At 42.2% G+C, this 23,293-nt stretch overlaps 1 protein-coding gene across 8 annotated transcripts in view; it reads right to left on the bottom strand.

Moving 5' to 3' along the window:
- Nucleotides 1–23,293, bottom strand: part of KIF1B (kinesin family member 1B) — a 151,316-nt gene that overhangs the window by 20,178 nt on the left and 107,845 nt on the right. For all 8 annotated transcript variants that reach the window (XM_070385216.1, XM_070385222.1, XM_070385218.1 and 5 more), the window contains 11 exons: nucleotides 18,296–18,414; nucleotides 17,243–17,328; nucleotides 15,502–15,631; nucleotides 15,167–15,329; nucleotides 12,249–12,339; nucleotides 10,207–10,325; nucleotides 9,510–9,565; nucleotides 7,083–7,191; nucleotides 5,562–5,628; nucleotides 4,817–4,901; nucleotides 2,726–2,831 (listed from right to left, as the gene is read on the bottom strand). In XM_070385216.1, the coding sequence (XP_070241317.1) occupies nucleotides 2,726–2,831; nucleotides 4,817–4,901; nucleotides 5,562–5,628; nucleotides 7,083–7,191; nucleotides 9,510–9,565; nucleotides 10,207–10,325; nucleotides 12,249–12,339; nucleotides 15,167–15,329; nucleotides 15,502–15,631; nucleotides 17,243–17,328; nucleotides 18,296–18,414 (1,131 nt within the window). The remainder of the gene's footprint in view (nucleotides 1–2,725; nucleotides 2,832–4,816; nucleotides 4,902–5,561; nucleotides 5,629–7,082; nucleotides 7,192–9,509; nucleotides 9,566–10,206; nucleotides 10,326–12,248; nucleotides 12,340–15,166; nucleotides 15,330–15,501; nucleotides 15,632–17,242; nucleotides 17,329–18,295; nucleotides 18,415–23,293) is intronic.

Raw genomic sequence — 23,293 nt, 5'->3', positions numbered from 1 at the left:
GTATCACAAGTACCTTCTAATCACGTATACTTAATACACCCAACTGGAGCTCTGTAAGTTCAACTTTAAACACTAAACCTTTAGGCAGAAAGAACAAAAGCTCTCTTAACCAAACTCCATTTAGCCACTTACCACATGAACTTATGCTCTTCACAACCCTAGAATGTAAAGACTGACATCCATTTCTCATTGAGCGTTATTCTAAAATAAAGAGGTAACTCATAGGCCCAGTGGAGAAGGAAATGGCAACCCACTCCAGTATTCTTGCCTAGAGAAATCCCAAGGACAGAGGAGCCTGGAAGACTACAGTCCATGGGGTCACCAAGAGTTGGACATGACTGAAGCGACTTAGTATGCATGCATAGGCCCAGACAATTTGCTCCAAAGAGCTGAGTTTTGTGCTTTTCAAGTATCAGTAGTATTTGGTCCCAAACCTGTCTATGCAGTTGTTTGTTATTACAATGATCTAATTTAATTAAATATTAGATAAATCACTGAAACATGAGAGCAATAAGAATTTTTGTTTAGTGTGAAACAAAACTAAGTGTGAAAACTAAACTAAATGTCTTTAAAAGACTTGATAACGGTGAGTTGTTTAAAACAACAGCTGTTCAATTAAGTTTGGGTGAGATGAATGTAAAAGAAAGAGGGAAATAAAATTTTAGTGATACATGATAAAAAGCTTAAAGGATTTTGCACTTTGATTTTCTTCTTAAGTTTCCAGTTCCACCAAACTGAAAATTATAGATGATAAATTATGGGTGTGGCTTTGTCAGAAAGACAGTCAGAAGTCTAATAAATGAGCCTACAATTAAAGAAAAGGCCTTGGCCCTAGAGCAAGAGCTTGACAAATTTATGTACATTTAAATACTTTAAAACAAGTGTTTATAGTCTGTATCTTTTTATTATTCTTGACTTTAGCAACTTTTTTGATTAATTAACTCTAAGCTTCTATTGGGAAAGATAAAGTTGGTTCTTTTTTTTTTTAATACAAAGCAAGAGATTTTATTGGGAAGGGGCACCAGGGTGGGCAGCAGCAGGGTGAGGAAACCCAGGAGGACTGCTCTGCCACATGGCTCGCAGTCTCGGGTTTTAGGGTGATGGGGTTAGTTTCCAGGTTGTCCTTGGCCAGTCATTCTGACTCTAGGTCCCTGTTGGTGGTGGTGATGCCAAGCAGGGCCCTGTGGGGCTCTTGGAATGAAGGCCTTTTCGTCCCCCATTCCTTGTAGGTTAGATTCCAGCCTCCACGACTTTTTCTGAGTTCCAAAGGGCAGAACAGTTGCTGAACAAAGGAGAAGCCAAGGTAAGTTGCTTTTAACAAAGTCAAATTTATCTTCTACACATCTAACCCACTGCCAGGCATGAGTCAAAGGACTGGTTAAGGTTACTCTAATGGAGGTAAGTTCAGCACAACCAGCACATCAACGAAACACCATGTTTCACCATCTTTCACCGAGTACCACAGGGAGGGTTAAGATATGTTCCTCACAGTTGCAAGGAGAACATGATGAATGCCAGCTGAACACTTTCTGTAAACGTCTGGCAGCAGACAGAACAGTGTGTGGGATTAATGCTAACTTCACAGAAATGGTGTTGTTCAAGATTTTGCCCAGGGAAGAGGCCAAGGGAGATGAGAGCAGCCTGCTTTATTTCTGCCACCCCACCCCCTGCCCCATATGTACACCCCTCTCAGTCACCTTCCCTTTCTGCCCACAGTCCCTGCCAGTTTCTCCAACAGGCAAAAAAGCAAACACACATCTGCTTCCTTTTCCTCATTCCCATGAAAATCAGAAACACAAGGGAGCAACGGAAAGAAATTAACCCTGGCCCAAACTTTTAACTCTGCTTCTGGTTTTTGTCTTATTTTTCCTCTCCCGCTTGCCAACAGACAGAAGCAACTTTTCAGGAGCAGACAGACCACAGAGAAATCCCGTAATTTGAAGGTTGTGTTCCGAACCACATTAGAACACATAGCCACTCCTGTTCCCCAGACCTCACTTCATAAAGACACAGAGCCTCTGTGCACAATGAGGGGACTCCTTCTCCAGGGAGGGAAATGCACCCCAGCAGATTTATTTATAGTTCAATACAGAAAAGCAGAATAGCTATGTACTTTATACACTCTGTCATTATTTGATTAAAAATGGAATTCTGAAGGGAACTAGCTTAAAATTAAAATTCATTATCTATAGCAGCCAATCTTGGTCAGAAGAGTTTATTATAATTTATTGCCTTTAATGCATAAGTGAAATAGCGAAACTCCTTGAGCCAATACTGGCAGCAGCAAAGATGAACACAAGAGAGTTCACTACACCTTGGAGAGCAGGTTTCCATGAAACCCAAGGCCAAGAGAGAGAGGTCTTTCTCCAGCAATCACTTCATAGGAAGACATTTAGTCTTAGCCATAGTTAATCTACATGTAAAATCTTGGGTGGCATGCTGAGTTTTCTTCTGCTTTTTCTCTATCGTTGTGCTACAGCTACAGCTTTTTCTCTAACATTGTGCTACAACGTTCAAACTCCCCAAAGGAAAGAATATTTTTGTTCTCTGGGAGTAACATATGAGTATCTCCAATGGTTTATGTTATTTATTTCTGAAGAACAGGATAGGCAGAGAAGGAATAGGGAGTCTAAGTGAGAAGGTGGGGAGTCATTAATGAATGAAGAATCTAATGGTGAAGTAATCAACTCCCAGGGCTGACTCATCACTCGCCCCGGTGGCCCACCTGCTAGAGTTGTGGGACGACTTCAGGTACTTGGCAGAGATGATATTGAGGGAGAGGATGGCGTCCACTGCAGCTTCATCCACCTCAGCCTTATTCCTGATTCGGCCTGAGAGAGACAAGAAAGAAACCAGGACATGGGGACATTTAAAAACAAAACAGTAATCCATTAAGCCAAAATGAGACTGTCAGACCTCTGTGTAATTTCAGGTGCCGGAAGAGTCATTTGGTTAACTGTAGTTTCAAAGTCTAATGTGGGAATTCTCAGTCTTCCATTCTTCTCCGTATTCTTTTTTTTTAAATTTTTTTTTATTTATTTTTTTTTTCTTCTCCATATTCTGTCTCCCCTTTACATCCCACATTCAGTCAACTGTGAACATTTATTCATTGTTCAAAGAGCTTCTCATATTCATTTCAACTTTTATTTCCAACATCACTGCCCTGCTCATCAGGGGAAGCTCATCCCCTTCTGATCAGAGACAAGCAACAGTCATTTAACTGGTCTCCCAGCTGCTCTCATGTCTCTCCTTGTCAATCCACCCCACACTCACCTTCTATAATGTTCTTAAGCCACTGCCTTCATTATACCACTTTCTTGTTTAACATCTTACAATTCTGTTTTCAAATACTAAGACTAGGGTATGCAGCAGTGCACAGAGTTTCAGAACAGTCTCTGGAGCAGGACTGCCGGGGTTCGAATCTCAGCTCCGACACTAACTCTCTGTGAGGCCTGGGCACACGCTCAACCTCTTTGAGCCTCACTTTCCTCACCTGCCAAGTGGGAAAAACAATTCTGCCCTTTAAAGAATTTTATGATCATATTATATGTTATGTTATATTATATGAACTAACATTTTTAGAGCATTTAGGAAAGCACCTGCCACACTTCATGCTTGTTTAAAAAAAATAATAAGCCATAGGGTTACAGAAAAGCCTTAATAACTGCTGCCTCTGCTCACCACCCATTCTGGCCAGAAAGCATCTTTCTTTTTTTGTGTGTAAAAATTAATTTTGAAAAGCTTGAAAATCACTGTCCTGGATAGGACAGAGTATATAACCATCCTTCCAGAGGTCCCTAATTTGGTCTGTAGGTACCCAAGAGGTTTATGCATAAAATTCAGAAAGGCTAAACTGTAACAACTTTATTTTCAGGAGCCTCTAACTGAAACTGGTTTTTCCTTCCATAAGGAGGGGAGGGCACAAACCACAGTAGACTGAGCAGTACTTATACCTTTGTCCCAGGCAGAAATCACAGATGTTTCCGTTATCACACTAATGTCAACTATATGACACTCATTACCACTTTGAAATGATACAAATTAGACCCTCTGCTTATTTAACACATCAATAGAGAGCTTATGTTACAAATTTGTTTAGTTTTTAACAACTGCAGTTCAATATTATTAGTTCCCTTAGTAATCCCAAGTACTTTATTTTCTACATTTAAAAATGTAATTCTAAGGCTTCACCTCTGCCAAATGGGTCCATGGTAAAAACAGGGTCAGGCTCCTGCCTTAGCCTCTCATTCTACAGCTGATGCTGTTGGTTCAATCTTTTCCTCTCATGGGACCTCAATTCTGTCTCTCCTCTCTGGCCATAGGTTTCTAGCCATTTGCTCATTAGACATTCCTGACTAACTCCAAATGCTTGCAAAAAAAAACAAACAAAACCCTCCAATTTCTCTCTAATCTACTCAGAGCATCTCCTACCAGCTAACCCAGTCCTCTTGGATCTTTTTTGTTGTCCACTCTCCTAGCACAGGTCTGTTTCAGTTGTCCTCATTTGGTATTCATTCCTCAAACAGCTCTGGACACATACACACGCTGTTCCTCACTAGATCACAAGCGCACAAGGAGCAGAGGCTTCTCTGGGGCCTTCGGCACAGAACCACTCCCATAGTCCTTGAGAAAAATACTGGCAGTTGCATAACCTATGAAGGGAGCTGGGAAACAAGGGTACTTTTGACTCAAAGTCTCTCTTCTGATGGTCATGTTCTCCAGTGCAGTCTTCCACATACTCCCTGTGCTCCAAACAGGGACCAATCACATCTCTAAAAAAGCCTGGCTCCGTCCTCATCTGAAGAAATGTACTCACCTACCACCAGCTCACGAACATCCTTCCAGTGGAGCTCACTCCCCTTCTCATGGATGATGGTCACTGTGATCCTCCGCTGGATGCCCTAGGTAATGGAGCAGGGTTGCAATTTAGCTGGGGCCATCTCTTATTTCCTCTTGTTTGCCCTTTGTTGGATCGTCTGGTGTGGTGGTGGCAAGAAGGGGAGGTATGGAGAGAGATGGGAAGTGCTGTCCACACTGTTATTCTGAATCAAGGGACACAGGTGAGGGACTGAGGAAGAGCCAGGTGCTGATACAGCTTCAAGAACCACTGCCCAGACGGTAAGTCCCAGAGTGAGCCCATCTGACTCACAAGCACTTCTGAGCACTGATTAAAACTACTTTCCATTTGCCAAAGAGGGACCTCCATTTCACGACTGGATTTTCAGTCCACTGAAACCTTACTTCTCTATCTCCATTAAAATCTTCTGGCTGTGAAAGCAGAGTTTCTTAACATCACAGAGTGAAAATGGCATAAAACCACAGGGGAGCAGCATACATTCTAACTGAATTAAACAAATTCTTTCAAAATAGCTCTTTTAATATGTGTATTTATACACAAAAGCCAAGGTTTGAGAAACTTTAAGGAAAGGATAGGGCAAAGTCTCCCAACCTCCAAATTCCCTTCAAATGAAGATATAAAGGCAGAGAAACAGAGGGCTGTTTCTTATTCTAACTCTTTTTGTTGTTCCCTTCTAGGCCCTTTTTGGCTCCTTCGTTAGTACCTGGTGAAGCAAAAACGTCCCCTGGCAGGGCAAGCCTGCTGTATGGTCCACCACGGCTGGGATATACCTGTAAAAAAAGAAATAGGAAAGAAAGAGGTTAGATGGATGCTTGTGCTAATAACTAACTGCAGCTTCACCTGCAAGGTCCTCCCTGGTCGTGCTGCCCCTCGGTGGTTTCTGTTTTCCTAAACTCCGATCCCATGTCCTTCTCATCATCTGGAGTGGACATATAATCACACAGTCATTTGCATTTGGCTCCATCCCAGCTCCCTGTCTAACAGATACTCTATAAATAATGTATTACTGCCATGGCAAGTGTCAGGAGATGAGGAAGAGATAACTTCAGATTTTTAAGAATCAGAAAGCAATTAACTCAGTGGAAACCATTTACTGTAACTTCTTCTCCATCATAATGCAAGTTATAATCACATTATGGATCTGTCTACAGAAAGTCAAATTCCTTAAAGTAATGTCACTTCTGCTGAATACTACAGGATCGATAGAGCCAAACCTCACACACAGCAGGAACTCAATAAATGTTTCCTGGAGGTAACTGTGATGGTGGTACCCGGCATGATAAGCAGAGGATCGTTAAGATAACATTTATCCCCTATCCTTTAACTGATATAGCCTTTTCCCTCTGTTTCAGGAGAGGGATCTCTTTTGTGTTTTTCAAAAGCATTTCTGAGACAAGTATAAACAGTGATTACATTTGCCACTGAGTCTAACACAACAACTCAGAGTAAGCCAATGCTGATTATTTTGATTGGAGCCAAAAGTCCTTAACTGGGGGTGATTCTGCCCCCATGGGATATCTGACAATGTCTATTGCCACAACTGGAGGGAAGGGCTACTGGCACTTTATGAGTAGAGGCCAGGGACGCAGTTAAATACCTGTAACATTTAGGACAGCCCCCAACCACAGGGAATCATCTGCCCCCAAACAGTGCAGAGGTTGAGAAACCCTGGTCTATGGAAATATTCTGTCCCCTAAGCCCCTGAGATGTGGATATAAGTCTCTGGCTCCATTGTGCACAATATGCTTCTGACTCTCTTTGCTTGTTTGCTGATAAAACCCAATATGTAGGTTGTCTTCCCTCGTAACAAAGTGCTCCATGCTCCTGCTAACAAGAAGTTAAATCACTCAGTAAGTATTGTTTACTGTTACAAAACGTGGAAATAAAAGAAGATGTCCTATGGAAGCTGACAGTCCTGAGTTCAAACCCCACCTTACTGCTTCCTTGGTCATATTATTTAATTTCTCTGAGCCTAGATTTTCTCATTTGAATAAGAATATGGTATGTTCTATGAGGAAATAAATGAGAAAATAGTTTTTAAAAAAGTAAATTACAATACTAGGTAGTTCTCTGACAAACATCTGATTCAAAGAGTAAACACCCCTAAAATTCAGTTCAAAACTAGAATGTGACGTTTTGTGAACCTGAAGACAAAGAGACTCAAAATTACATTTTTTAATTTTGCAAAATTGTCATATTTAAAAATATAGGAAGTTGGACTTACTCTCCCGTAGGCTCCAGTTCACTGATCTCAAACCAAACCAGAAGATCATACTTGCTCATGCTCTGGCCAAGGCTGGTTTTGCTCATGGTATTTAACTTGGTGGCTGGAACTTTTAAAAGTTTTTGGAAAATGTTAACATGTGGTCCAAGTCTACTCTGCAAAGGTACAAGCTTCTCTAATGTCAGTCTTCAAGGACACACTTGGGAAAGGCAGGAAGAATCAGGGGACAGATTTCAGTGCAGGAGACCCAGAGACACTTAATCAACTCTATGTGCACCTCTAACTTCAGGGAACAGGAAAACAGAGGGTCAGCATCTTTCTCCCTCTCTCCCTCTCAACAAAATATCCAATGATGAGAACACAGGCTTTGTGCAGCATAAATGTGCTCATAAAACCATTAAAAAACCTTCCTGAGGCTCTCACATTTGCAGCATGCAGAGCACATAACAATGTGGGAGAGAGAATGTGGGGAGGGTCTCGCTGTGTGTGGTGCGTGTGGGGAACTGCTGCTGCTGCTGCTAAGTCGCTTCAGTCATGTCTGACTCTGTGCAACACCATAGATGGCAGCCCACCAAGCTCCCCCGTCTCTGGGATTCTCCAGGCAAGAACACTGGAGTGGGTTGCCATTTCCTTCTCCAATGAATGAAAGTGAAAAGTGAAAGTGAAGTCGTTCAGTTGTGGCCGACTCTTAGCGACCCCATGGACTGGAGCCGGGCTCCTCCGTCCATGGGATATTCCAGGCAAGAGTACTGGAGTGGGGTGCCATTACCTTCTCCGGTGTGGGGAGCACCTGTCCCCTAACCCAGAGGTTCCTGAACCTCCTGCACATGAGCATCACCTGGGGATCTCAAAGATGGACCAGGCCATCCCACAGGCCAATTAAAGAACAATCTCCAGGGATGGGGCTCAGTCCTCTGAGAGGTTTGAAGCCCCCCAGGTGATTCCAGTGTATGGACAAGTCTGGGAACCACGGGTCTAACCTGTAGATACAGGATTCTGTAAATGATCTGTTACCCATTTTCTTCAAATGTAAATTCCATGTCCTTATCTGTACTGATGAAATACATTAACCAAAACCCTAGTACTTTCAAGAATGTCAGATTCTACAAGGTGGGCATTTTGAAACACTACATAGAAATCCTGAAATCTTGGCGATTCAAAGAGGGTTCTCTGCTCTGAATCTGGGAGCAGTGGTGTGAGAGTCTGGGGACCTGGGATCTAATTATCACTCGACCACTAACTACCTTTGAAATTCTGGTTGAGTCAGTTAACCCCTGGGAGTTTGTCTCCTCATCTCTAAGATAAAGATCATAATATTAGCTATCTGAAAAGATATTGCGAGAAACCACTGATGCAATGAATCTAAAGGGGCTTTATGACTCTTGCAGCACTATGCATGGCCTGTTGGCATTATTCACCCTAGCTGAATTCCAGGTGAGTTGGTGATGATGCTACTCAAGACGGTAACCGGGGGTTATTGGTGTGCGTCTAAGGGTCAGAAAGCAAAACCAGAAGCATTTTTTTTAAAGCCATCTACTATTAAAAAATCCTTCAAATTAATAATACCACTGCAAAGAATCCAAACCAACAAACCTAAGGAGCCCCCGCCCCCAGCCCATGATGTGAAAAGGGCATAAACAAAGAAGGTACTTCCTAAAAATCTCTCTGAAAGAAATGTGACATGACCTTGACAATGTGGTGAACTCTACACTCAGGTCAAGTAGCAAACAGAAACATCCGTGGTTCCTACACAGAGAGCCAGGCTTTGGGACTGGCCCCTGAGGATGGTTCTACATCTAAGGCAGAGCTAATTTAGTTACTAACCATCTCGTTTAGGTACCCTCTCAGGCTGGCAGCTGGGAACTGGCAGAAAGAGAAAAGGCGGTGATGGGTCAGCCCCATCCTGGAAGGTGGCAATGGCGGAGGAGGCAAGCACGTTGGCATGCTCAGAAAATGTGTCCAACACATGCACATTCACATAGTCAGATACGAGAAATCGGATCAGTTCAATCTTTCTCTCATGGTCTGAAGGCAGGATGGAGGTAAGGCGCACAGAGGTGGAGAATGAGCAGAGGGTGGGGGGGAATGTGGCAAGTGGGCAATGAGGAAAAAGGATGAAAATAAACAAAGAAAAGTCAAAACAAGATACATGAACATGCAGAACAAATCTAACATGCAAAAAAATGCCCGCCACTGAAGTTAAAGGGGTTACACACAGAGCAGAGAGGCTGAGGAGCAGGGAGTTTATCAACATCTTCAACAAGACCAGAGTGCCAGAGTGGATAGAGCCCTAGAGTTTCTCACCAACAATTCTAGGTCCTGCTAGATACTGGAACACACAGGATGCACAGATGTTGAGCAGGAATTTGAATATGACTTTTTACCTGAAAAGTCATGCAGCATATAAAGAACCCAGCTGGCACTCACCTGGCTTGGATAGCGGCATGGGCGGAGGGAAGAATCGTCGAGACGGCTGGGGTGGACTGCAAAGGAAGATGAAAGTTCTTCAAGACTAAAAGGACCCCCATGCTAATACTAATGGCATGTATAAATCCCATTTAGAAGCAGATCACATGTACTTTCAACACTAGCACATTATCAGATATCAGATATATTCCCACACAGTAAAACTGAGGCTAAGACATTTTAAGAGAAGTCCCCTTGTAAGTCTTACCTAACGAATAAGAAAATTTTTCTGTTAACACTGACACTCTGCCATCATCCCAGAGTCCCCATCATGGTCTCCTCCCTCATTCTGGTGTCTCAACTCAGACACACGTTTCACAGTGACTCTATGCTCCATGCAGTTCTAGGTGGTTAGGAATAATTTACACAATTTCCACGTTATGTCTTGATTACCTCAACTTTATCCTATTCAAAGTCTCTTCCTACAAGAAGATGGTACTCAAGGCCCCCTGGGCAAAACTCAATTTGCTCCTCCTACAATTAGTGACTGGGTGGCTTAGAAGAAAGATGGTAACATTTCTAAAAAGGAAACATAGGACAATATATAAAACTGTCACTTACCTATCTTAATCCCTCAAAAGATTTCTTTCTTTCCAGCAAGTAACAATAACAACAACAATATCAACAACAAAAAAATCTGTGCTCATTTGGTCCAAACCTGTGAAGTTCCTGTCCTTGCAGGTGAAGTGGGTGCTGCTGATAATGCCCAAAGACTTCAAACACAATCGGCTTGGTTTTGATATAGTCCACGAATGATTCCGTAACCTCCACTGCAATCTAATAAGGAGTAGAGCCAAGCTCGATTAGGGTAAGAGTTTTTACAGGAAAATGCACATGTCTGCAGCAAACAGCACTCAGCATGTCTGCAGCAAACAGCACTCAGGCACTTTTGAGTACTCAGTATGTCCTGGGTACTTTACTCTGCAGGCCTCTCATATCAGAAGAGATGGGCTCTTCTCTGGTTTTCCTTCTACAGCAACTTGACCAAACTCCAGGCGTTCCACCACCTACCCTAACTGACCTCCAGCCCCTCTGCGTCCTTCAGTCAGTATGAGGACTGCATCGGCTGCTCCCTTCACCTGTTCTCTCCTCCACTTTGAGGGTGGGCCCAGACAGCAGCCCTGCTCAGGAGGCCTTCCCACTTCTCTGTCCCTGTTTTCCCTGTACTTCAAGGCCCAGACCAAACAGCAACAACGATATGAAAACTGGGACTGCTAACTATGTGCCAGGTACAAGGCCAAGAGTGACCCACCTTTTCTTATTTATACTACAGCCTTCAGGAAGCTCCCCAACCTTCTTTGTCCATCCAACCATCCACCCTCAACAAAGAATGTAACATAGAATTCTCTTTCCATTAGTAGAAATAATTCTCCCTTCTCCCACTCCCAATGCATTTCAAGAATAGCTTTCGAATATGTCCATAAGTTGTACTACTATTTTTATAAACTGCACATAAAATAAACACGCATTTTATTTCTCCTATCATAATTCTAAACTCTTCGGAGGCATAATCCCCTGTGATTCATCTAAGTGTCCCCCTCACCCCCACACAGTGGCATCAGGCATGGTCCTTGTACACAGGAGACAATCAATATTGATCATATACAGTCATGCTAATGTTTATACAATTAAACATAAAAAAGAAAACTATGTTTTGTGCTTGTTCATTCCATTTTTGGAGTTGTCCTTTCTTATTTTAATTTTTTTGGCCAAGTTGCACAGCACGAGGGATCTTAGTTCCTGGACCAGGGATCACTTCCCCTGCAGTGGAAGTGGAGTCTTAACCACTAGACCACAAGGGAGTCCCCCTTTTGTATTTTAGAGAGTGGACTATGGTTAGCAAGAGAATGAGACTGTTTCCTGTATAGCTGTGAAGACCCTGGATGCTAGAGCCACATTTCCCTGGGTTCAATCCCACCTCTGCCTCCTCCTAGCTTGGTAACCTTGGTGAGTGACTTCAACTGCTATGCTTCAGTTATCTCAACTATAACATGGGGATTATGACAGTATGTGGCATAAAAGAAAGGGTTAAATCAATTAAGACAGAAAAAGCACCTCTAACAATGACTGATACAACATAAGCTCTCAGTGAATGTTAGCTCTTGTGATGAGAATGAAAACTTTTGAATGGGGTTAAGTAAATCTTTCTAGAAGAGATGGAAGGTCTGTTCTCTTATTCCACTTACGGGGGAGTTGTAAGGGGCATTAAAGGATTAATCATCGAATCAGCTGAAAGGAAAAAAGATTCTGAAGCTTAGTTTAGCTACAAAAGAATTTCACAGTTTCTACATTATTTGCAACCGAACAGTGTTATGTTTCTTACCGTTTAAAGAACATATTAACTTTAACAAAACTCATATTAAACATGCTTATTTTTCTAGGACGGAAACACTAAAACAACTCACAATTCAATGACAAAGAATTTACTGGCAGACCAACCCCCAGTGCTACGCACAGGCCCACTGTCATTCAGAGAAGATGCTGGCTGCTCTGTCCACTGAGGATGAGCTCAGGGCCCTGGCTGCTCCCTCCATTGTCTGTTCTCGCCACAGAGCTCCCCCTGCATAGCAGCTCGGATAATCATCCTTCTTCGGCTGAGAAAGCCAAAGGGAGCCCGTACATGATGCCTGCCTCGCACCAGCTGCTTCGGGGTACCACCAACCTGTAATACACCTGGCAAAAAATGTCCACGTGACTTACATTCTGCACATGGTAAAAGCCCAGAGGACTTCCTCTGCCGTTGTTCTTGAGGGGTTCAGTGGAGAATGCTTCATCATGCCGATGTAAAAAGCTTAAGAGAGCAAAAAAGACAAAAACCCACATTAATCTCGCATTAAATGGTTTCATCAGAATTCTCTTGGATCCCATGGAAAGAAGCATCTTAAGCAGAGTTTTTAACTGAGACAAGTTATTTACATTGCCCTGTAGAGAACATGTTCCATATCACACAGATAACATTTTAGATTTTATTTCAAAACTGACTGAAAAATCAACTAACCCTACCACTTAGCTGGGGCTTCCCTGATGGCTCAGCGGTAAAGAATCTGCCTGAAGTGCAGGCAATGCAGGAGACATGGGTTTGATCCCTGAATAGGGAAGATCCCCTGGGTAGGGAAGAAGCGAATGGCTACCCACTTCAGTATTCTTGCCTGGAAGATTCCATGGACAGAGGAGCCTGGAAACCTACAGTCCATGGGGTCTCAAAGAGTCGGACATGACTGAAGCAACTGAGCACACACCACTTAGCTACGAAAACATATGAAGACTGAATTCAGTGAACTCTCATTCCAATGCAGAAGGTTTTTACTGAAAATAAAAACTGAAATCATTTTGTATAGAAAAGATTTGGCAGATTGAAGCTTCTATAAGGTAGCACTAAAGCCTGTGGATGGCATATCTGCTGGGAACCTCTCTAAGACCAGCGAGGAGCAGATTCAAATGTCACCTCTTCCAGGGAGATTTCCCTGACTCACTCAAACAGTTCTACATTCCCATAGCAACAGGGGCCTATTTCTTCAATAGCAATGATACCATTGTTTGTAATAATGTATTTATTTGCCTGTTTCCCCAAAAGAGAGTGTGTGTCTCCCACAGGGCTTGAAATATAGAAAATACTCCTGAAATGTTTGCTGAGTCACTGGGCTATGTTTACTTATTCTCATAAATAATGAGATTTTATTGTTCTGTCTCCCTAATATTAGTCTGAAATAAAAAGTAGTGGAGAATTACAGAATACACAATTCAAAGATGTACTGCTAGACAGAAATATCCACTAGAAGGATACCCCACACTCCTACAGGAAAAGAGGGATAAACAGTGGGCAGAGAGACCAGGTCTTCCATGAACTCCTGGTCTTCCATATTACAGGTGACCCCTGAACATCACTGGTGTTCTGGGTCTGGACTGCGTGGGTCCACTTATATGTGGATTTTTTAAATAGTAAATTTTACGGTTTTGCACGATCCACAGTTGGTTGAATCTTTAGATGTGGAACTGCGGATACAGAGGAACCCTGGATATACACTTGGGTTTCAGACTTTGTGGAGGAGGGTCAATGCCCGTAACTCCTGAGTTGTTCAAGGGTCAACCATAATTCTCTCAGCCTGAAGACCATGGTGGACTTTTGCCAAGTAACCAAATCACGTACCACTGTGACACTGCATCTTTCCACACTACGCGTACTCTTGCCTATTTTCTTTCTTCTCATTTCTCCTTACCTTTCTCCCTCTCTTCTACTTTTTACTCCTTTCTTTTTCTTCCAATTTCTTCCTTTCCAGACCACACAGTGCACCTGCCAGAGGCCGCATGAGCATCAGCTGGCCTCTGCCCTACACTCCTCCAAGGCTCTCCTCGGAGCAGATACCAATATGTGGGGGTTCCACATAGGTGATACCTGAGGCCACTGACTGTGCTCTACAGCTGTGTCTTCCCAATGCAGGCCAGATGAGAGTTTATAAAAACCCCAGAAAAATCTGAGTCTTCTTTCAACATGAGTCAACATGCCCTTTCCTCCAATGCTTACACCAGGTGGAGATGCTACTCTCTTTTCAGGAGACTTTGGGACAGAAGTTAATAGACCATTCTTGCCATTTCAGATGTCAGCTGACCAAGCAGGTCTTTTCCGTAAAATACATTAGCTACTAATGGAGACTGTTAGTGAAAACACATTAAATGAGCAAATCTATACTGGATGGATAATATTTCATCAATTGTTACGTTTTAGCAAATTACATTAGCAGCTTAACTACGTAATAACCACATTTAATTGAGAACTTGGCTGACAACTACATAGAAAGTGAAGCTACATGAGGCCTCTGGAAAGGATAAGGCACACACCGAGGGGAAAGGAAGGGCAGAAACCTAAAGCAGCCTTTTGGTGGCACCAACAGCAAACTGTGGGCTTTAGGAATGGGGCAGTTCAAACTTCCTTCTTTTATACTGTGGCCCTTTCCAAGTACTCAAAAGATATATTCATGTTGGGAGTATTAAAACTTAAGATTCTCCAAAAAAATGTTTTTGGAAGTCTTGAGACAAAAGTAACTAAAGCACAGAGCTCCAGAGGGTTACAGGATAGAAAATGTTTATTAAACAGATGAGAAATGAAACCTGTCACATCTTCTCTACTTACTTACTAGCTTTCTTTCAATGGATATAGAATTTTGCTGTTCTTTAAACGACTTACATTTTGTTTCTCCCAAGCATTAAACAGGCATAATTGGCAGTTGGATAATTCATTGATTTCAGACTTGTTTATTAACAAGACATTTTGGCATGAAGAACATTAAAAAGGCTGATGAGTAAGCTTAACTGGATCTGACCCTGTACTCCTGGCAGAGGGGGACAGTCCATAACTGAACCTCTAGCAGGATGTGTGGCCGCACTCCTTCCCACTATGAACTCTGTTTCGTTCCGTTGCCTGTTTCTACTTCTTACTCCCAACCAGAGTAAAGAAAGCATTTTATTTCAGGGTCTGGGAGTCATTTCTCTCTTGAGAGTGTACAATCTGGCAAGTCTAAGAGCACTCTATAGTGCACAAAAGTCACTATCCAGGTTAACGGCTAGGGAGGAGGAGCAAAGTGGGGCTTACTTGAACTGACAGAAGATGTCTGCATACTTACTTGAACTGACAGAAGATGTCTGCATACTCTGGGAGGATTCCACTGGCCTGCAGCACTGTGACCCGGAAAGTGAATGCACTGCCCAGCTTTAGGTGGTTGCCGATCTCTTCAGAAAATCCCTCCATCATCATCTTACCATCCAGCAAAGTGCTTGACTTCAGATCTAAAGCAGGTCAAATGAACACAGGTATGGTTCAAATAATGACAAAGCACCTTTCAGAGAGGAGAGTGTATTCTTCCATCACTAGTTGATAAAAGTAGTGATCATCCTTAACAATGGTCAGTGCTTTCCCCTCTTGGAAAGCACCTCCAGTCACAGCACTCTGATTACACACCCAGATCATTCATTCGGTTGACTTCTTCTGGAGGAGTGATGACCTCAGAACTCTGACCCTGTCCTTCCACAATCCTCAGCTCCTCCAAGGACAGACCAGAACGGGTCAATGCAACCGAAGAAATGTCACTCTGAAAACAAGGCAGCATAAGTAGATGATAAGTAGTATGACAACATATTTTTCCCACATTTCTTTTACGTCTGTTTATGTGCCCCACAAATAATTGTGACTGAAAAGTTACGTGGATTAAGGACTGCCTGATGCTTGAGAAACCTATATGCAGGTCAGGAAGCAACAGTTAGAACTGGACATGGAACAACAGACTGGTTCCAAATAGGAAAAGGAGTACGTCAAGGCTGTGTATTGTCACCCTGCTTATTTAACTTATATGCAAAGTACATCATGAGAAACAGTGGGCTGGAAGAAACACAAGCTGGAATCAAGATTGCTGGGAGAAATATCAATAACCTCAGATATGCAGATGACACCACCCTTATGGCAGAAAGTGAAGAGGAACTCAAAAGCCTCTTGATGAAAGTGAAATAGGAGAGTGAAAAAGTTGGCTTAAAGCTCAACATTCAGAAAACGAAGATCATGGCATCTGGTCCCATCACTTCATGGCAAATAGATGGGGAAACAGTGTCAGACTTTATTTTTTTGGGCTCCAAAATCATTGCAGATGGTGACTGCAGCCATGAAATTAAAAGACGTTTCCTCCTTGGAAGGAAAGTTATGACCAACCTAGATAGCATATTGAAAAGCAGAGACATTACTTTGCCAACAGAGGTCCGTCTAGTCAAGGCTATGGTTTTTCCTGTGGTCATGTATGCATGTGAGATTTGGACTGTGAAGAAAGCTGAGTGCCGAAGAATTGATGCTTTTGAACTGTGGTGCTGGAGAAGACTTGCGAGTCCCTTGGACTGCAAGGAGATCCAACCAGTCCATCCTAAAGGAGATCAGTCCTGGGTGTACACTGGAAGCACTGTTGCTGAAGCTGAAACTCCAATACTTTGGCCACTTCATGTGAAGAGTTGACTCATCGGAAAAGACCCCAGTGCTGGGAGGGATTGGGGGTAGGAGGAGAAGGGGATGACAGAGGATGAGATGGCTGGATGGCATCACCGACTCGATGCACATGAGTTTGGGTGAACTCCGGGAGTTGGTGATGAACAGGGAGGCCTGGCAATGGCAACCCACTCCAGTACTCTTGCCTGGAAAATCCCATGGATGGAGGAGCCTGGTAGGCTGCAGTCCATGAGGTCGCTAAGAGTCAGACACAAATGAGCGACTTCACTTTCACTTTTCACTTTCATACACTGGAGAAGGAAATGGCAACCCACTCCAGTGTCTTGCCTGGAGAATCCCAGGGACGGGGGGAGCCTGGTGGGCTGCCGTCTATGGGGTTGCACAGAGTTGGACATGACTGAAGCGACTTAGCAGCAGCAGCTGGGAGGCCTGGTGTGCTGTGATTCATGGGGTCGCAAAGAGTCGGACACGACTGAGCAACTAAACTGAACTGAACTGAGAAAAGGTGATACCACATAGTGTAAATGCTGGGCTTTCACCCTCGCCTTGGGAACTGTCAGACATGTCCTATGTTCTATTAAACAATCCTGTGGCTACCTACACCCTTTAATTCTAGGGAGAACTTCCCTCCAGTGCTGAACATCCATCCTCCTAACAAATCTGTCTACTTCTTTCTTCTTCCACAGGGCTTTTCTCTTCCTGGAAGATTTCTCACCTGATTAAAGTACTCGTTATCAAAAGATATTTTAGCTGTTCCTGACTGTCGAATTCCAGAGCCATAATCAGGAGCTTCTTCATCCGCTAAGCAGGAAAAGAAAAAAGCAAGGATGAGATGACATATGGGGCCGAGGGAAAATGACTCATTGGATTACAAAATAAACAGGAAAGCAGTGGAAACTTAAGGTCCCAAAAATTTAATATAAGAGGAGATACTAAAGAACAAGTCTTTTGCATGAGAAAGAATGAGACCAAAGCAGTAAGATCAAATAGGGTTTCCATCTCCACTCAGGGAAACATACCCCTCTCCTTGCTCAAATGAAACTAGTTAATAAAGAATCAGTTTGATTCTTGATACTGCTCAAATATCATAATTAGAAATACTGTTCCCTTTCCTTGGTGAGACTATATTCAATAATACTCAACAAATATTTGAAAATACTAGACTGAATTTGTGGAGACCACCATAAAGTCAACATTGGTGACTGTCACACATTTCCATGGAGAAAAGCTGAAAGGTCATTAAATACAGCACAGCATTTGGAAATTAAAACAGAAAAGCTAACAGGGAATAGCCATGTTCTTTCCTCAGAAGGTAGGCTGGATCTTGGAAAAGTGTAAAGTATCAAAATCTTGATCCACGCATTACAAAACTGCAGCCAAAGCACAAAATGTCTAGCTGTATCCTGAGAGAAAAGTAGGCAAGAAAATGTCTGAAAATCTTGTTACTTCTGAAGCAGTTAAAATCCATTATTTAAAATGCAAATTACTTTTATAAAGTTAATCCAAGAGTTGTTCCTCATGGTAAAGGAAATCCCTTCACCCCATTATTCAAAAATAGCAGTAGGATCTACTACAAACCAAACAGGATCTACCTGTGAAATCTGGGAAGAAGAGTTAGAAAGGAAGCAGTAAAGGCTCTCTTTGAGATAGTCAGATGCACCACGGTTTGTTTTGAAGTGTGTAACTGAAACACGGCCCATACGGAACCGGCCTGCTTTGTCTCAAGGCAAAGAACCCACAGCTTTCATTTCAGAAGAGGGGCACATACCTGCAATGGCCTGCACAGCAACACGCAGAAATCCACGCACCTCTCCCTTCTCACTGACGATGGCCACCCTGTGAATCAGGGGCACGGGGTACAGCAGGTTGCTCAGGTAAACAAAGGCCCTAGAGACAGACACCAGGAGACAAGCATCTGAGCATCCCACAGACAGAGAGCCTGGCTTTCAGATTTACTGAGAATATCTTCATGAAACTGTGAGCTGGCTTCTGGGCCCTGTCTTAAGGTTGCCGCTCTGTTTTGTACTCTTAGACTGTCTCCGGGTGCTTTTTCGGCACAAATAACATATAAACAAATGCAAATGCTTGTGAAAGATCAACTTACACTAAATCACTCCCTATAAAAATTACAACAGGTAGAGGAGTTAACAGTTGGAAGTAGACTTCTAAGATATGAATACTGCTAAGGGTGGGGAAAAGGGAACCCATTAAGGAGTTCAACCTTTTCATGTAACTATATAAAGAGGTTTTGTTTTGTTTTTCCTGATAGATAAAATAGAAATCAGGAGACCCCCCCCCAAAAAAAAAAACGCCAGAGAAATGTGACTAAAATACAATTAATAACTCTAAAATAGATTTCAAGTCACAACACTGTGGGTCTTTATTTTTACCCTAAGAAATGACTGTATTTAGGCAAGGTGACTGACACATATGGGCAGAAAGGCTATGAAGCCAGAAATATCTGTTAGTGAGCTTGCAGGAGACTCAGGATGGACATCAACAAAAATGCTAAGGAAGGAGACACCGATCCACAAAGGGTGTCTTTTGCTTCCAGAGCCCAAAACCTTACTCAGAAATCAGATACACAAAATAAGACCTAACATTTTCTACTTCAGATGAACTAGCAAAGTTGTATCACATTGGTTCTTTTTTTATTTTCTTTCATAATTTTGTAGCTTTTGATTTTTTCTTTAAGCAATACAAACTGCTGATCACAAAGTTTGGGTATTTATTCCAGTTAGTGGATGGGAAACAACCTAGTTCCTACTGTTGCTCCTATCTTCTCACTTGGTATATGCTGATCCTTGGACACGAGACAAGACAAAAGGTAAACATTTACGTCAACAAATCAAATGTAGCCCAATGTGACACATACAGGCATACCTCGTTTTATTGTGCTCCACTGTTTTGCACTTTGCAGATACTGCATTTTTTATAAGTAGGTTTGTGGCAACCATGTCTCCAGCAAGGCACCATTTTCCCAACAACATCTGCTTATTCCATGACTCTCTGTCACATTTTGGTAATTCTCATGATATTTCAGAGTTTTTCATTATCATTGTATTCTTTATGGTGATCTGTGACCTTTGATGTTATTGCTGTAATTGTTTTGAGATGCCACAAACCCACCTACACAAGACAGTGAACTTACTCGGTAAATGTGTGTTCCGACTACTCCACCAACAGGCATTCCCCTGTCTCTCTTCCTATACTTGAGCCCCGCCCCCACCCCATTCCTTGAGACACAACAATATTGAAATCAGGACAAGTAATTAGCCTACAATGGCCTCTAAGTGTTTAAGTGAAAGGAAGAGTCTCATGTCTCTTACCTGAAATAAAAAGCTAGAAACATTAAGCTTAGTGAGGAAGGCAAGCTGAAAGCTGAGACAGCCTTAAAGCTAGGCTTTGTGTGTCAGTCAGCGAAGCAGTGAATGCAAAGGAAAAGTTCTTGAAGGAAATTAAAAGTGCTACTCCAGTGAATACACAAATGATATACGAAAGTGAAAAGGCCTTATTGATGATATAAAGTTTGTGTGGTCTGGATACAAGATCAAACCAGCCACAACATTGCCGTAAGCCAAAGCCTAATTCAGAGCAAGGTCCTCTCCCTTTAATTCTGTGAAGGCCAAGAAAGATGAGGAAGCTGTAGAAGCAAAGTATGGAACTAGCAGAGATTGGATTATGATGCTTAAGGAAAGACGTTGTCTCCATAACATAAAAGTGCAAAAGGAAGCAGAAGTACTGATGTAGGAGTTACAGCAAATTATCCAGAAGATCCAGCTGAGATAATTAATGAAGGTAGCTAACACTAAATAACTAAAGAGCTTTTTGATGAGGGTGAAAGAGGAGAGTGAAAAAAAGCTGGATTAAAACTCAACATTCAAAAAAACTAAGATCAGGGCATCTGGTCCCATCACTTCATATCAAACAGATGAGGAAAAAGTGGAAGCAGTGACAGATTTTATTTTCTTGGGCTCCAAAATCACTGTGGATGGTGGCTGCAGCCTTGAAATTAAAAGACATCTGCTCCTGGGAGGGAAAGATATGACAAACCTAGACAGCATATTAGAAAGGATTACATGACTTTGCTGACAAAAGTCTATATAGTCAAAATTATGGTTTTTCCAGTAGTCATGTACAGTTGGATCATAAAGAAGGCTGAGCATCAAAAAATGGATGCTTTCAAACTGTGGTGGTGGAGAAGGCTCTTGAGAGTTCCTTGGACTGTAAGGAAATTGAACCAGTCAATCTTAAAGGAAATCAACCCTGAATACTCATTGGAAGGACAGGTGCTGAAGTTGAAGCTCCAATACTTTGGCCACCTGATGCGAAGAGCTGACTCACTGGAAAAGACCCTGATGCTAGCAAAGATTGAAGACAAAAGGAGAAGAGGGGTGGCAGAGGATGAGATGGTTAGATAGCATCACTGACTCAGTGGACATGAATTTGAGCAAATTGCAGGAGACAGTGAAGGACAGGGGAGTTTGGCATGCTGTAGTCCAGGGGGTTGCAAAGAGCTGGACATGACTTAGCAACTGAACAACAACAACAAAAACACTAAATAACAGATTTTCAATGCAGATGAAACAGCCTTCTATTGGAAGAAGATGACATCTAAGACTTTCAGAGCTAGAAGGAAGTCAATGCCTAGCTTCAAAGGACAGGCTGACTCTCATTAGGGGTTAATGCAACTGGTGACTTGAAGCTGAAGCCAATCCCCACTTACCATTCTGAAGACCCTAGGGCCCTTAAGAATTACACTAAATGTAGTCTGTCTGTGTTCTGTCTGTGTTCTATAAATGAAACAACGAAGTCTAGATGATCAGCACATCTTTTCACAACATGCTTTATGGAATATTTTAAGTCCACTGTTGAGACCTATTGCTCAGGGGCAGGAGCTAGAGTCCTTTCAAAATATTACCACTCACTGACAATGCACCTGGTCACCCACGAGCCCTGATGGAGATTAAGGTTTTCATGCCTGTTAACACAACACACACTCTGCAGCCCATGGGTCAAGAAGTCATTTTGACGAAATTTCAAGTCTTATTATTTAAGAAGTACATTTTGTAAGGTTACAGCTGCCATAGACAGTGGTTTCTTTGATGGATCTGAAAAGGATACGTCATTGTAGATGCCATTAGGAACATCTGTGATTAATGGGAAGAAGTCAAAGTATCAATATTAACACGAGTTTAGATGAAGTTTTCAACCCCCATGGATGACTTTGAGGGATTCAAGACTTCGATGGAGTAAGTTAAGTGCAGATGTGGTAGAAACAGCAAGAGAACAGGGATTAGAAGAGGAGTCTAAAGATGTGAATAAATTGCTGTCTTATAAAACTTTATGGGATGAAGGGTTGTTTCTTATGGAGGAGCAAAGAAAGTGGCTTCCTGAGATGGAAACTATTTCCAGTGAAGCCATTGGGAAGATTTTTGAAATGGTTAACAAAGGATTTAAAATACTACATAAATACTTGATAAAGCAGGGGCAGGGTTTGAATGGACTGATTCCAATTTGGAAAGTTCCACAGTAACAACACAGTGGGTAGGTAAAATGCTATCAAACAGCAGCCTCTACAAGCAGAGTCTATTTCACTGAAGGTTCAGATGACGGCTAGCATTTTTTTTTTTAAGCAATAAAGTATTTTTAAATTAAGGTCATCATTGTTTAGTCAGTAAATTGTGTTTGACTCTTTTGCAACCCCATGGACTGTAGCCTGCCAGCTTTATCTGTCTATAGGATTTCCCAGGCAAGAACACTGGAATGGGTTACCATTTCCTTTTCCAAGGAATCTTGGATCAGGGATTGAACCTGCATCTCCTGTACTGGCTGGTGGGTTCTACACTGCTAAGCCACCTGGGAAGCCCAAATTAAGATATGTATGTTGTTTTTTTAGACACAATGCTTTGCACACTTAATAGACCAAATGTAATGTAAACATAACTTTTACATGCACTAGGAAATCAAAAAAGGCATGCAACTGGCTACTGCAATATTTGCTTTTACTGTGGTAGTCTGGAAACCAAGCAGCAATATCTCCGAGGTATGCTTGTATGGATGTCTGCACCTTTTCCTGCTCTGAATCTACTTTAAAACAAAGCAAAGGAAGATGGAGTAGATTCTTGGGATTTCAACTCAAAGAAATGAAAACAATTCTGAAAACAGACAAAATACACCACAGGAAAACAAATGTTAATAAAAGTAAAAGAGCATAAATGAAATATGAATGAAAGTATAACCAAAAAAAACCCACAATTGCAAGTGAACATGGAATCAGATCAAACGACATCTGCTTCCCTTTCAGTCTGCTCCAAAGGGGGGAGGGCAATGCTAAAAAAGAGGGCTAAAAGCTGTATGGTACAAAAATCTTAAAATGAAAAGTCTGAAAAGGATTACAAACAAGTCTCTCAAACATCAACTACTATGACACAGTTTAAAGACTAAGAATTTGGCTTAAGGTACTAAATGAATCATTTCACTTCCAAAGTCAGCACACATACAGACCACCTTCATCTTCTGCCAGCATTCCAGCCACTGCCCCCTTCCAATCCCTTGACTATTAAAGAGCCATGGCGCATGCTCCATCCCTGTCTGCTGTCCTCTCTGAGCTCTACTACCCATTCCAAACCTTTGATTTCACATCTTGAGGTCTTATTTCAAATACCACTCTCTTAGGACAGGTCTCCCCAATGTTTTATGATCTCAGGAACACACAACTCCATCACTGCTATGATTTCCATTTACTTATGCAATCATCTGTCCA

Source organism: Bos mutus, chromosome 16 (assembly GCF_027580195.1).
Source record: "Bos mutus isolate GX-2022 chromosome 16, NWIPB_WYAK_1.1, whole genome shotgun sequence".
Classification (NCBI taxonomy): Eukaryota; Metazoa; Chordata; class Mammalia; order Artiodactyla; family Bovidae; genus Bos; species Bos mutus.
The sequence above is the reverse complement of the archived record's forward strand: the minus strand, read 5'-3'. Positions and strand labels throughout refer to the sequence as shown.